The sequence below is a fragment of the Eumetopias jubatus genome, unplaced genomic scaffold (assembly GCF_037043125.1).
Source record: "Eumetopias jubatus isolate StellerSeaLion01/CBP00866 unplaced genomic scaffold, mEumJub1_p1.0 scaffold_10, whole genome shotgun sequence".
In the NCBI taxonomy this organism is placed as follows: domain Eukaryota; kingdom Metazoa; phylum Chordata; class Mammalia; order Carnivora; family Otariidae; genus Eumetopias; species Eumetopias jubatus.
Window position 1 is genome coordinate 122,998,991 of NW_028274816.1, and position 16,033 is coordinate 123,015,023.

A 16,033-nucleotide genomic window follows, 5' to 3' on the forward strand; every position below is an offset into this window, starting at 1 on the left:
AGGGGGGGAACAATCAGATCTTAATGGTGGAAAAGACATACAACTGAGCTAAGAAGCAGACTTAAGTTTTAAAAATGCAGCTAAATCTACAAAAGAGAAGAAATGCCATTAATTCAATATATCTACTTAAAGTATTTTATAGCTTTCTTGGAATACAGACCAACATCCTTCAACAGCCTCCAAGGCTCTGCATTATCTGGCCATGGTCATCTGCTCTAGCCTTAGATACTCTCCTTACTCTTTCTAGTCAACTACTCTGGCCTCAAATGACATATCTATAATATTCCCTTTATTTAGAATCACCTATCTGTTCACCCTCTCAGTCCCCATTTTACTCCTATATCCATCTTTCATATCTCAGCTCATTTTTTTAAGGAAGCCCTCCCTGACCACCAATCACTATTCCCAAATCCAACATCTCAAACAAGAGCTGGAACACCTGCTTCAAACATTCAGTTTCCCTATATTTTTCTTTCCTAGCAATTATTTTACAACCGTACATATTATACAATTATCTTTTTCCTCCATAAAGGCAAGGTCTTCACCTGTTTTGCTTACCATGATATCCCCTAGGACTAGTATAGAGTTTTGGACCTGGTACACTAAGAAAACGGGAATCTCAAACAAAACAAAACAAAACAAAACAGATCTACACTTCTTTATACAAAAGATGCTTAGAAAAGAAAGATTACGAATTCAAAAGCTTAGGTGATGAAAAGAAATTTATGTTATCAATCTACTAAAACACTGGCTTGAAATGCTCCTAGTGAAAGTTCTAGTTCCAGTATCTTTGGAGGGGATTTCTCCAGCTGCTAACAGAGGACCAGGAATGGATGATGATTAAGGGGAAGAGAGAGGAGACATTTTGCTTTTCATTTGACCCAAATACTTTTGCAAGCAACTCCAATTTGGAAATCCCTTCATGATACCTTTCAGCCAGTGGGCATGCACTTAAGAAGTCAAAGGAGTTAGGACTACAGAATTCCAAAACTGGTAGTACCAATAGCACAAAAGACTCCTGGGATCCTGTAGGATAGAAAACTAAAGACTAGAGATTTATTCCAGTAAGCCATAGTACTTGGTCAAAACCCAAAATAAATTCAAAACCCACAATAAAATGGAGTGCCAGAAATAAGAACTGAAGAAGACAGACTATAAGGAATTATGTCAGACATTCTAAAACGAAAATAAACATATTTTAAATATACTCCATTACACCAAAAAAGGAGAAACAGCAGAAAAAACTTAAAAGACTAAAGGTACAACCACTATGAATTTCTGAAATCTGCTAATTAGTATGGAGTTTTCAGAGGCCATTCTTCAAGAAAAGAAACAATTTTTTTTAAAGATTTTATTTATTTGTCAGAGAGAAAGGGAGAGCGAGGAAGAATAAACAGGGGGTGCAGCAGGCAGAGGGAGAAGCAGGCTCCCTGCTGAGCAAGGAGCCCAATGCCGGACTCAATCCCAGGACCCTGGGATCATGACCTCAGCCGAAGGCAGACACTTAACTGACTGAGCCACCCAGGGATTCCAAGAAAAGAAACAATCTTCAAGGATGGCAGGGTTTATTACTGAGGTAGGGTTACAAATGTCAAATATGGCCTATTGCCATGAGTTGACAGACATCTTCAAGAAGTAAAAACAATGAAATGTCCTTTTTTTCCCCCGTCAACCGCTTCCCCTAATATATTCTGCCAATATCTGTGACTAGTAAAGACAACTGTAGATCCAGAATATAAAATAATAAAAGATCCTTGAACACCAACTTCATTTTGCACAGATAATGCTGGGAATTTGGTTTGGTTTATAACTCACTACAAATGACATATATAACTCAGGCAGTTGATTATTCTAACTTTGCGGCTGTAGTACTACAGTATTTGTATATCTTGATATTCCCCCGAACTCTAGAGAATGAAATACATGGGGATTTGGGAGTAGAAATATTACAACTTTGGAAGTGCTGAAAGAACATAAGTTCCAATGGAAGACTCCCAGACTACCACTGTTGAACAAATCAACTAAACTGATTAAGATCTGAGATGGAACGGAATAAAAAATATAAAGGGAAGACAGATACGTTTTTGTATATGATTTAACTTCTACTAATGTCAGGGGAAAACAAAGATTAATTTCGTTCTCTTGTAAGAGAATTTGACCACAGATTTTACAAAGTTTTATAGTGCTGGCATGACATATCGGTGTCTAGGGAATTTCTTACAATGCTATGTGATAAGTTTAATGGAACAACAGGTTCATGCCTAATTTGAGATGAGAAATACATTGAAGTAATTTAATAATCCTTAGCCTTGAGGGTAAACTTAAAACAAAGCAATATCCCAATTTAGTTTAGTGTCTCTGGGAGTGACACCGAAACATTCATAAAGATCTTGGGGGCGGGCGGGGGGGATACTGAATCACTTAGCACAGTAACTCAACACCTTTGGGGCCTAAAGTGCCTTGTTGGGCATTAAGCTCCAACATAGTTAGGTCTGTTATTTATTTATTTTTAAGATTTATTCATTTATTTGACAGAGAGAGAGAAAGCAAGCGCAAAAGCAGGGGGAGCAGCAGAGGGAAAAGCAGGCTCCCTGCTGAGCAGGGACCCCGGAGCAGGACTCTATCCCAGGACCCTGGGATCATGACCTAAGCCGAAGGCAGATGCCCAACCGAGCCACTCAGGCGCCCCCTAGGTCTGTTATTTAAAAAAAAAAAATGGGGGGGGAGAGAGGGGGGAGAGGGAGAGAGGGAGGGGAAGAGGGAGGGGGGGAGAGAGAGAGAGAGAGAGAGAGAGATCGATCAGTCTTGGGGGGCTGAAATGGCCAATTCACTAGTCCCACCTGGATCCTAAAGATTGAAAAAGTTGTTTTTCAAAATTGCAGGAAGGAATTCTTGCAACCCTCTGATGCTTCTGTGAGTTAAAAACACCTCTGTTACAGTACCGGCCTAGCTCTTGAACCCACTGGGTCAAAAGGAACAAAATTATTGGGTGAGTGATTATTCAGAGAGAACTGACTCGTATTACCTATCTCCCTCACAACACACATTCTAAGAGAAGCTCTGTAGTATTTATCAAAGCCAATGTCACAATGAGATAGTAGTAGGTTTAGCAGTGATAAAGATAGAACCTTGATGGGAAAGATAAAGAAAAGGGTCAAGTTTTCTTCTTGGTTCATTCTTCCTTCCCACACAAACCCTGAAAGACCTGGAGGGCAAACTATTAAAATGTTCAGGAGAAAAGAACGAGGAAAGCTCAAAGATGAGGTTCTGACTACAGCTTATACTTTTAAGTAAAAAAGGCCCTGAGGGTCCCAAGAGCTCTGTCTAGGATAGGTGACCAGACAAGGATCTGGAATAGAAATTCAAGCAACAGAGTGTGTATGTACTGAGAATATTCTCAGTCCTATTTTATGAGGTACTCCTTGGGCACTAATAGACAGATTAGGTAAAGATTTGGGATCTCAGCTTCTAGAATGGACTATCACAGTTTATTCACAAGTCAAGACTGCCTAGATTTGGAAATATAAATTATAGTTCAGTCCTACAAAAGTGTAAGACATATAATTAAAAAAGTGATTTTACAATTCAAGTAAAAAATACCTAATTCAAAAGCCAAACTTAAAGTATAAGCAAGTGTAAAAATGACATCCTATACCAGTTACTAAAATGAGAAATCATAAATGAAGTATCAGATGAGTCAGTATACATCTTATCTAAATCAATAAGGTATGATTTAAAATTTCAAGAACAGGGGCACCTGGGTGGCTCAGTTGTTAAGCATCTGCTTTTGGCTCAGGTCATGATACCAGGGTCCTGGGATGGAGCCCCGCATCCGGCTCCCTGCTCTGCGGGAAGCCTGCTTCTCCCTCTCCCACTCCCCTTGCTTGTGTTCCTGACCTTGCTATAGCTCTGTCAAATAAATATAATCTTTAAAAAAAAAAATAAAAAATAAAATTTCAAAAAACAATCTATTGTGGCAATTTTACCAGCTTCGTTTTTAAAAAATCTAACATTTTTAGTTTTCTATTCTTCCGGAAAGTAGTCAATGAATAAACAACTACCACCCAAGTTCCTGTGTCTCTTTAGAATGATACTCAACTTTCTTTAGTTTACATATCAAAGAAAAAAATGAAGCACACTGTCTAGCTTAGGCAAACATTAGGCTAAGTCAGAATTTTTAGGGATTAGTTCTAGGTATTACATTTGAAAACATACAATAAATAGATTCTGTCCAAAGGGTTAAGTTTCTGAAACTCTTATGTGATAAACATATTTCAAATATAAAGGAATACTCTGACTGAAAGGTGTAAATATGGGGAAGGACAAGATGGAAAGGGAGCCTCTTTCAGATTTGAAGATGATAATTTAGAAGAAATGTGATGTTCTGAAGCACCTAGCATACCATCTAGTATAGAGTAAGTATACCATAAATATGAATCTCCATCCCTCCTTATGTGAGGTAGTAGGATTAATATCAACTGCAGAAGTTACAGAAACTTTGAGTCAAAACGCAAGAAACTGGTAAATTAACAACAGTGAACGCAACTGCCTTAGAAAACAGCGAGTCCCCAGACTGGAGGTATTCGAGATGAGGCTTAAAAGTTCTCTGCCACGAATGCTATAGAATTAGCAATTCCTAATTTACATATTAGTTTGGACCAACTGACCTCTAAGGTTCCTTCTAACTCCTTACAATATTGGGGTGATCACCAGAGAAATGATCACTATAATTTTTTCTTCTTTCCTCAAGTATGTCACTTAATGTAAACTGATAGGTTATCTTACCTATGAGATTCTTGCTCTCCTTTCATTTTCTCTACTTTTGATAACATATCATCAACTTTAAATGTTTTCCTGAAAGAAACAGATAAACAAAATAATCACTTCTCAACTGGGAAAAAAAAAAAACAGATTACACTTTATTGTCACTATAATAGGCAAGTTGGAAATCTGATTTTGATTATTTTTAATAAGATAAATTGTGGATGGTTAGCCATAACAATGAATACTATATTGAAACAGTGTATGTTATATACAACAGACAACCCTTCAAGTCCCATCTCAAATGCTATCTTTTCCATGAAACCTTTTGTAATTATTTCCAAACCAGAGTGATTTCCCCTTACCTATGACACTTGGCTTATATTTATTTTGACATTTAGTCTCATAAATGTGAACTTGCATAAATATTTTATTTTTTCTCCTAGACTATAAGCTCCTGAAGGGCAGAGATCGCTTTTCTTCAAGGAAAGCTACATCATGGTACCTTACATTTGAAAGGTATTCAAGCATCTGTTGGACTGAACCAAACAAATGCAAATCATGTATTTTGAAACATTCATCTACTTCTATTAAGTAACCTGACAAATATGTGGGTGTACTATTACATAAAAATAAATACTTTATAAAAAATATCTGAAGTTAACAAAACATCCTCAAAGATTATTAGCAATGGCTAAAGTTAAATGATATGTCATATTAAAGAGATGGTTATCAACCACCATGGAAAAATTTGGAAGTTTAGGGGATATACCCACCAAATCATAATAAAATTATTAGCTTTTAACTTTAGAAGTTTAAGAGGAAAAAAGTACTTTTTCCACAAAATAGAAACTTAAGAATAACCCCCACACACTCCCAAGCAATTTAAGAATGAATGGACTCTAAAACAACCCTTAGTTCTTAAGGTGGTCTATTATTTTTGTCCTACAGACAGATGCTAAAAATCTAGACCCACATATGTTAACTGGAAATGAATATTTCTTTTTATGCTCATATATTTTCTTAAAACTTAAGACATGAAAAAATGTATTCCACGTAAATTACTTTGTAAAGCTTGAATTCATACACTAGAAATTACTAATATGCTCATTCCTCAAAAACAGCTATTGTACTCAACTACTATAAAAACTATCAGTAGAGAAATGTTAATATAAATATATAACAGTAAAATACTAATAAGGAAGAGCAGAACTGATGCAATCTATAGTTCAGGTGAAAAAAAAGCCTCCATTAACAAAAGATCTTTTAAAAAAAAAACTTCTCTCTTTACCTTTAGAGTTACTGAAAACTTCAATATTAATGTTTCATCCAATAGAACATAAAAGGAAGTACTTTAGGAAGGATAGCAATACATTTTCAATCTCCACAGATAAGAGAGAAGAAAGAAGAAAAATGTAGGATTATTTTAGACTAATTACAAAGAACTTTCCAGTATAAATACTGAAATGTACTACTAAGGAAGGTTGTAAAGTTACTGGAAGCTTTTAAGAATAGTAAGTTTATCTTTATGCAATGATTAAGAAGAAATCCTGTCTGTAGAAAGAAAAGTTAAGACTGTAAGTCACAAGGTTCATTTCTTCCAATATTATGGAGGTGTGCATAGGAGAAGTGCATAGGAAAGTTGAATATTAACAACCATGTGAAATAGGTAAGATCATAAAGGCAATCCAGCCTTCCTTAGGAAAAAAACAAACCACGTAAGCAACTCTATGAAAGCAGCCTCACTCCCAGCACCAAGTATGTCTGTTCTTCACAAAGGTACTGCTACAGTAGCTCAGATTTAACAAGGGAAATAGTTATCAAAAGATCACCAAAAAGGAGAATATTTTTAAAATTCAAGAAATTCTAGGAAACTTTCTTAGGAGAATTCAGAAACAACTTACATGAAATCTAGTAAAACGGATTCAATAAAAGAAGCCCTTCTCCTCACAAATATTTCTACTGAATAAGTATTGTGTTAGTCTATAGAATTTGAATACCTCTATGAAATGAAACTAAAGTACAAGGCGAGTTTAACAAACATACCAGAATTAATATCACAACTGAGTGTATGATTTCAAAGGGAATGATATATTTATTCCAACAATGGGTATTATGCTGTTATAATAGTAAAAAAAGGAATTCCAAAAACATTGAGCAAAAGGATAGTATTAAAAGCAATTTTATAAAAGGAGTCCCACAAACATGTTTAACAAAGACCGCAATCACTAGGCTAAATTCACCACCTTCTAAAGTCACCAACTACTTTGAAAAGAACAGCACTCATTTGAGGATATAAGCTGTATAATTTGTTAAAAATTAGTTTTAATGTCTTTTATAAGCTAGGCATATAACAAAAGCATTAAGTGATTCCTAATGTATGTTTGCATGGAAATAAACTATGCGATTTATATGTTTCTTGCCTGGTAAACTGCTGCAAAACTCCCCCAAAAGACAATTTTTTGCCTAAAGAGCAATAAATTAAGAAAAGTAATTTCTTCTACCAAGCTTTTAAAAGTATCTCCACCTATTAGCAGACAACAGAAACATATCCCACAATGAGACAAATAGTCCAATAAACAAACATGACAAGAAAATAATGAACTTAAGATTTTAAACGTATTTTATCTATTTATGGATTAACTCATTATTTTGAAAAAAACTTAATCACTTTAATCACTTAAAAAAAATGTTTAAGTAACCTCTACACCCACATGGGCCTCAAATTTACAACCCCGAGATCAAGAGTCTCATGCTCTACCAACAGCCAGCCAGGCACCCCCAAAAAACTTAATCACTTTTAAATTAAAATCAGGCAGTATCCTAAATGATAACTCAAATGATCTTCCATATTAAAAATACTAGAGAAAAAAGTTTACTAATCAAAATCTCCTAGTTTTATAGAATAAATCAGCACACTACCGACCATAGGCCAAATCCCGCCTACTGCCTGTACCCAGACCACAAGCTAAGAATGATTTTTGTGGATAAATATTTGCGAATGATTTGATATAGAACACTAACTCTAAACCCCAATTAAGGTAAATGTTGGGGCGCCTGGGTGGCTCAGTCGCTGAGCGTCTGTCTTTGGCTCAGGTCATGATCCCAGGGTCCTGGGATCGAGCCCCGCATTTTCTCCTTCTCCCACTCCCCCTGCTTGTGCTCCTGCTCTCGCGGTCTATCAAATAAATGAATTAAAAAATCTAAAAAAAAAAAGGTAAATGTCATCTCTTCCCACCCCACAAAAATAAAAGTCTCACACTTCTCACTAGTAGGCGTATTTTATAAAATGCTATACTCAATTATTATATTTTAAATTTCATCAATAAAAAATTTGTGGACATTTGTTTTCTCTCTTTTTGTCTAAGTATCTACCTACATTCTCACTAATCTTAATTCTGCCTCCTGGACCACAAGCCTAAAATATTTACTATCTGGTCCTTCACAGAAAAAGTCTGTTGAACCCTGGCATAGATCAAATAATGGCACAGAAAGGCAAAGAACTGACACATTTAATTCTGTTGCCTAATCCAACACCTTCTTCCTAGTTATTTAGGCTCTTGGCAAGCTCCACCTATTAAATGTAATGCACACAAGCACACAATCGCTCACATACTCTCTCTGTTCAGAAAGATTACTAGAAGACAAATAGTTTTAACATTTCAGTCCTTCAAAGTACACCTACATATATCTACAAAGCTAAACCAAGTCTTGCTGTATAGAAACATGATGCTTGCTTAGTAATCAGTAGGAGCCTCCAAAGGAGTTTGGTTTCAAAGTCTACTGGGATGGCTTAATGGTTTTAGTGAGTCAATACTAACAATACCAAATGCTTAATACGAGTTCTCTCCTTTAAACTTAAAAATTGTTCATTTGATACACTCAATAATCTTGCATGTAGGATAAGAAACTAGCATTCCATAATTACATACGGTTAAATATTAAATGTTTTAAACAAAAATAAGCTCTGATTGACACGTCCAAACTCCACTTGAAGACTAGATAATTAAGACTTCTTGTTTTTTAAGGACATTCAATCTACGGACTTCAAAAATATTTCCTCTTCTAGAAACACCACCACCAAAGATATAAAATGACACTTTCTGAACCTATCATTATGGAAGCAAATTCTTTATTGTTAGAACATATAAGAAATGTTTAAAAACTAACCTAAATTTATGTATTTAAGACAGTTCCCTCAGCCCTTTAATATTTAAATCCTCAGCTTCTACCAAATTTGAAAATACTCATAGCACAAAGTAAAAATATTATTCAGTAAAATTACTTCACTCCACTACTACATCATTTCTACTAGGAAAAAAATTGGTAATAAACTGGGATTTATAAAAATGAAACTATTAAAACACCCGGCAACCAATTCAACCAGTCACTTTTTCACCTCAGTTTTCATATTTAATCTTTAATTAGAAATAGTACTTTAAAACTTTAACATTGTTTGATCAACTCAAAATTAAGATTCATAAGATGTACCTTTTGATGTTTGTTCTGGAGTTTCGATGAGACATGTAAGTAAGAGTCCTGTGCAAAAATATTGGCTATAAAAAAAGTTTTAAAAATATTAAAATTAAATAGGTAATATTCTAAGAAAAAAATAATATTCCTTAATTTTATTGACTACTTACAGCTATAAGATTTCGAGTTCGAAGAAATCTATAGATCTGCGTTGGTTCTAGGTAACAGGAAACAAAAGGATTACTTCAGTTCTCAAGAAAATAACCAGTCCAGCCAGTATTATAACCAATGTAAACCAATCACCTATATGAAAATCATGTACTAAATATTGACATCAAGAAAATTAGTATGCACAGTAACCTCAAAAGACATTCAGTTTATGGCATATATTCACAAAACTCATCCACATTTATTTTAAATTTAAGGTTCTCTACAATCTTGTGCTTAAGCCTTGCATTTCTAAGGTAGCTACTTTTTAAACTAGTCCGTATGCAGATCTGAAGAGTAATTACACTGATTTAATTTTGCTAATTTAAACTATAACCCATCTCCTCCCCAAAAAGTAGCTGAAATGAGGTAGCTGGATTCAGCAAAAGAACTTATTGATGCTAAATAACAAAATAAAATTTTCACTTTTTAACTGGTCTTTCAAAAAAATTTGTAGTAAGCCAAAACAGAGTAAAACGGTTTCCTAGATGTCCTAATGCAGATATGAAAGTCAGTCAATACTTAAAGAAACGAAACACAAACTATAGCTAAAATTTCCAATGAATATTTAGTTTTAATTGAAGTTTTTATCTATTTTGTTCAATGTAAATATTATCCCAATATGTACTACTTCAACACATATTCTTAATCAACAGATTCCTAGGCTTTTTAATGCTCTTTAGTTAAAATTCATTTGCCTTTATAGATAAAAAATATATTTTATATACAAACAATACTAGTTCCCTTAATGATTTAGTATCACATTTCTTTAAATAAAGGAGTATCAAAATGAACTAAAGATAACTGACTATATCAATAAAAATATCAAAGTATTTTAACTTCTCAGAAATTAAAATCAATATTAGAGAAGAATCAAGTTGTTCTGTGATAAAATCTAGCACTTGATGACAGTTTACTCCTCCAAGGTAGACTCATCAAAAAGCAAAATAGCTTCAAAATAGCTTAAACTTTCTTGGCAGATTTGTCTTCTCATAACATTTAGAAAGAAATGTTTAAATTTCCACTTAATCTTCAGTTAGTTTAGTTTTAGTGTCAAATAAACGAAAAGGAGAGGAGATAATTTAGAAGGAGTATAAACATGTATGTTTATTGTCATCACTGCTCTTCAGCTCTCCACCATTTTTCCAATTTAAAGCACTCCAGATTTTTCAAAGTAGATTAAGCAAAAGTAAGACTGTGAATCTCTCTCAAGCATGTTCAATATTCGTTTCAATAAAAACTGAAATTCCTTGTATTAAATTCCAATTAGAATTTCATGAAGCACTAATCAGAGAATGAAAGAAGGGTATTAAACAATGTAATACGTCTTTTCAAGCACAGCTGATACCATGCCTTTAAAATATGCCACGGTAAAATTGTAAATAAAGACATTAGGCGGTAAAGCCGAGTTCATTCAAGTTTCTGTTATTTAGCTATTAGTGATCATCCAAATCATAAAATGTACACAAAAGCAAAAAGGAAAACAATCACGATATAATACTTTTTAAAGGACAGTTGAGATATTTACAGTCATGGTATTTTTAATAAATTCTATTGTTTGTTTCCAGACACCTTGCCTTCCTCTCCAAATCAAGTCATAGTTTTGCCCCTTAAGACCTTAAAAGCCGAAGTTGACATAAGAAAATGTTCTGGAATTAAGACAAGTACAACGGGCAAAATTCCGAGGTCGTCTCAAGATAAGATACTTAAGCACTACCTGACTCAGTTTATGTACCCATGGAATGGGTGGATAGATTTGAAAGGTTTAAAGCATCAAAAGGTGCCATGTTAACATGCAGCACCAAGTTAGTGCGAAAGCATTTCAGGCAAATGACAATTTGGTCGATTTTACGGCACTCATCCCTTCACAGGCTTAATTTTGCTCCTCAAAACCTACAACCGAAAGCCTTGTACTTCTAGAGTGAGAAAAGACATGAAAGAAAGCAAAAACTAGTCTTGGGATCTGACTGCATCCTCAGTCCAACTGTAACCTCCTCATCTAAAGCCTGCTCTTAACGTGGGGCCCCACTGCCCAACCTCTCGTGTAAATCTTCAGGGAGTCAAGAACCTCACCTGCACCCCCAGTTCCACCCCCCCAAAGGCCCTACCTAGACTTCGGGCCCCCTGGACCGTAATCCCTAAAGTGGGAACAACCCCCTCAATTTCTCCCTCCACTCCCAAATCAAGTCGAGTCCCAGCGAGGAAGAGGGGCCCAGCACGAGTGTCCCGGCCCCCTAATGCTGGAAACCGGGGTATTCCTGCTCTCAAAGCCTCAAACACACTCACTCTCAAAGGCCTGGAGGAAAAGCTCGTGGTCAGCCTGGACGTGCTCCATTTTCGGCTTCTTCACCGGTAACACCGCAGCCCCCGCCGCTGCCGCCGCGGAGGAGGAGGAGGAGGCCGAGTAACTGCCGCCGCCTCCACAGCCCCCGCCGCCGGATTTGCCGCCCGACGCCGTCGCCGCCGCAACCGCCGCCGAACCCCCGAAGCCGCCTCCCCCGGACCCCGCGCTGGGCCCCGAGCCGCCCCCTCCCCCACCGCCGTGCTTCTGAGGCGCCATCGCGGTTCCTGCCTCCTCCCCCCGCCAGCTACCCGCCGGGCGGCCCCGGAGAGTAAGCGCCTGCAATACCAACCGCTCGCCCCAGCAGGCTCCGGCGGACCGAGGGGGGAAGGAGGAGAGAGGGGAGGAGAGGGGAAGGGAAGGGAGGAGGAGAGGAGGGAAGGAGGGAGGAAAAAAAAAGTGTCTCCTCCTGAGAGCCCCGCTCCGCTCGGGAGGCCGCTCACCCTAGCCTGGCCTCGCTCCGCCCACTTCCCCCGCCCGGCGTCCTGATTGGCCGGCGGGAGCGCGCGCCGCCCGGCCGCCCAGCCCGTTGGCCCGCGGATTCTCCCGTCAGTCACGCGGAGGCGCTTCTCTCGGAGGCGCGGCTTGGTTGGCCCGTGCGCGCTGCCGATCGCGGGCCCGGCCGCCTCTTTGAACTGAATTCGCGGGAAAATTAGGGGTCGGAGCGGCCTTCCTGCTGGCCGCGGTGCATTGTGGGGAGAGAGGGACCCGGCGAGCCGCTTAGGGAGCCGTTTCTCGCCTTCTGAGCGTCGTCAGTCACCGCCCCCAGGGGGGTACAACACCCCTGAAGGGAGGCGGGCCTCTGAGGAACTGGGGGCGCGGGGCCTGTTAAATGAACTGAGATCCATTACGATCTTCGAGTCTCTAACTTAGCAGGAAGGGGCCTGACTGGGAGTTGGGTGGGTCGTTTCTCGGTAGAGGAACTCCCGGGGCGGGGATCGCGTCCCCTGTCCCCTTGCCACCACGTGCCCCAAGCCACCCTGGCCGAATCACACCCCGCAAAGCCCTTGAGAGAATGGGGGCTTTCCGGGGGCTGCGGCTGCCGCTGTCGGACGCGACCGGGCTCCACCAAAGGGAGCGGTTTATATGTAACAGGAATCACCTATAAAATGAGGAAAACTATTTTTGGTAGGTGATTTGAAGCTTCAGGATGGTTAACTGAGAAAGTCGTGTCTTCTCAACATGCTGGAAGCAAAACCTACATACTCGATCCCCCCTCAGCCCGCCAGGCACCATAGGAGTGGTCAGAGGGGTTAGACTGAACGATTTCTTAGAAGTACGTACAACCTTGAGAACCAATTCATTTTGCGCTCAAAAACTTGAGAGGGAATCCGTTGTTTTGCCTGTCCCGCTTAAGAAGATAGATGCATAGGCCCAATTTAGTCTCCTCGAACAGACAGGTTTGGAGTTAAGCTAATACTCTTATCAAAGATCTGAATTTCAGTTTGGACAAGGTGATCTCTAAGATGTTCTAGCCAATGCAAATACTGTGATCTTATATTACGTTAAAATGAAACATTAGCTTCCGAAATCCCAATCTATAAACAGAACCATTTCATACTTTCAATAACATTTTTCAAATGTCTGCTTTGGGACCTTTATAAAAGTTAACTGCAAACACTTTACAAAACAAGTATCTTTGGAATGGTTATTCAAGCGGTTTCCAAAACTAGTGTCTTTGGAACAGTTATTCAGACATCTGAAGTACTGCTTTTAATCAGAGCATTTATTATTTAAGAAAATGAGCTCTACAAATGACGTGTTTAATATAAAATTTGGCACTTCAGGAACACATCTGAAATAAGGTATACCTATTGCTGATTTTGAGTACAGCCTATATTTTCAGTCAGATAAAAAGCTCAGAATGCTCTCATTTGTTCTACTATTCTGTACTCTCTACTTCCAAAAAAAAGAGGGTTTTTTTTTCTTTTTTAGATTTCTGAAATAAGCCTTTTCTGAATTAATGCCACCCCACAGACGTTTGTGGGGTTTTAGATCTTGGCAAACTGCTCACCTTTAGCTTTGCAGGGTTAGAAAATAAGGTTTCATCATTTGGTCGGGGTCTGGAGAATTAAGTCACACTAGACAGATCACAAAATATCAAGTTATAAACCAGAATGCTAATTTATTAACAGTAAATATGAATGACCAGCAAATGATCCATCATTTATACAGGATTTTCCCTTTGTGGGGGAGTGTGGGGGACAGGTACAATCGAAGAAAAAGGAAGTCACAGATTATCACCAGTCTTTGAAGAACAGAAAAAATGGAGGTAAGGGAGTTGGGATGTTCTTAAAGGGTATTTCCCATAAGAACTCCATGTTAGCAATCTTGGCTTCGGCATGCGCATGGTTTTGATGTACAGTAGTTAACCAGTACTGGCCATGAGAATCCAAGCCAACCATGCTGTGGGAGAGGCATAGTATCAAATTCTCACTTTCTGTATTCTTTGTCTTGAATGTATGTAGAAAACAGAAAATATCATATTACCTGGGACAAGGTAGAGTTAATTGATGAGTTATCTTTTTATCCCATAGGTAAAACATTTAGAGGTCATCCCGTGGTTGGTTGTTTCTGTGGACAGCTAATTTATTTTGTGTTGTTATTTCTTAAGTTTGGGGTGGCAACTGTTTTTTAAACTTGTGCCAGTTCACCGTCAATGACATATATATGTTTAGTCTCCTACTTCATATGGAGTTTGAATTGGTTTCCAGGGTTTTATTTGTTTTAGCCTTCATGCCATATCTGGAATTGAATTGTAAACTCCTAAAAAAGCAAAGGCCATTGACATATATATATATGTGTGTGTGTGTGTGTGTGTGTGTATGATAGACTATATATATATATATTTCCTAGCACAGGATCAGATATGTGAACAAGGAAAGAATAGCAACTGTTTTAACCTTTATAGTTATCAATATACTTTTATATGTATTATCTCACTTTTTCATAATGATCCTATGAAGCTGGCATTATTTTCATTTTACAGATGAGAAAATAGGCTCAGAGAAATTAAATGTTCATTTAGTGGCAAGGCTGTGACTTGAACACAGGTTTTTAAACTTCAATTCCTATGCACCTTCGCAATCAGAAGAAAGTTATTCTTAAATCACTCAACCTCAAAAGTTGACTTTTTTTTGTTTGTTTTTAAAATGAGGCCCACCTAGCTTCTCTTACAAAACAGAATTGTTTTATACTCCTCCCTATTGTGCACTCTTTCATTAGTGCCCCCAATTTTCCTCACACAGACTTCTTCTGTGCTGGGATTTTTAACCTTTCTTATGCCGTGGACCCCTTTGGCAGTCTGATGAAGCCTATGGACGCCTTCTTTTAAAAATGTACAAATATGGGGTGCCTGGGTGGTTCAGGTCATAATCCTGGGGTCCTGGGATCAGAGTCCCAAGTGGGGGCTGGTGTCCCTCCTCAGCAGGGAGTCAGCTTCTCCCTCTGCCCCTCCCCCACCACTGGCAAGAGCATGGGCACTCGCACTCTCTCTCTCTCTCTCTCTCATATAAAGAAATAAAATCTTAAAAAAATAAAAATGCATAAATAACCTATCAGATTATAAAGAAAATCAATTACAAACAAACCAAAATAGTAAAAAATCAAATTGTGATGTAGGTGCTTCTTTTTTTTCTTTTAAATAAGCATTATGGCCAATGTGGGGCTCCAACGCACAGCGCTGAGATCAAGAATTGCATACTCAGGGTGCCTGGGTGGCTCAGTCGTTAAGCGTCTGCCTTTGGCTCAGGTCATGATCCCGGGGTCCTGAAATCGAGCCCCGCATGGGGCTCTCTGCTCCGCAGGAAGCCTGCTTCTCCCTCTCCCACTCCCCCTGCCTGTGTTCCCTCTCTTGCTGTGTCTCTCGCTGTCAAATAAATAAATAAAATCTTCAAAAAAAAAAAAAAGGAAAATACTAATTTCAGTTAGAGACTCTTTGAATCTGATTCAAGTTAACCCCTGTGTTTTATCTTTTTTGAAGATTTTATTTATTTATTTGAGGAAAAGCAAGCTAGAGAAAGAGAGCACGAGCTGGGGGGGTGGGGAGAGGCGGTGGGAAAGGGAGAAACAGACTCTCCACTGAGCAGGGAGCCTGAATTGGGGCTCGATTTCAGGACCCTGGGATCATGACCTGAGCCGAAGGCAGCCCCTTAACTGACTGAGCCACCCAGGCGCCCCAAGCCCTGTGTTTTAGCACCAAATCTTTTCCTTTCTACTTTGCTCTAAGCTCTTGGGTGCAGGGATGATGGG

General features: G+C 38.4%; 1 protein-coding gene across 2 annotated transcripts in view; it reads right to left on the reverse strand.

Annotated features, from left to right (window-relative positions):
• Window positions 1-12,233, reverse strand: part of SUZ12 (SUZ12 polycomb repressive complex 2 subunit) — a 43,145-nt gene extending 30,912 nt beyond the window's left edge. Inside the window, exons 1-4 of one of the 2 annotated variants that reach the window (XM_028109112.2) lie at window positions 11,728-12,233; window positions 9,405-9,451; window positions 9,253-9,317; window positions 4,786-4,854 (exon numbers count right to left, since the gene is read on the reverse strand). In XM_028109112.2, the coding sequence (XP_027964913.1) occupies window positions 4,786-4,854; window positions 9,253-9,317; window positions 9,405-9,451; window positions 11,728-12,001 (455 nt within the window). In that variant the 5' untranslated portion in view covers window positions 12,002-12,233. The remainder of the gene's footprint in view (window positions 1-4,785; window positions 4,855-9,252; window positions 9,318-9,404; window positions 9,452-11,727) is intronic. The other variant, XM_028109113.2, reaches the window with a different exon arrangement.
• Window positions 12,234-16,033: the final 3,800 nt, after the last annotated feature.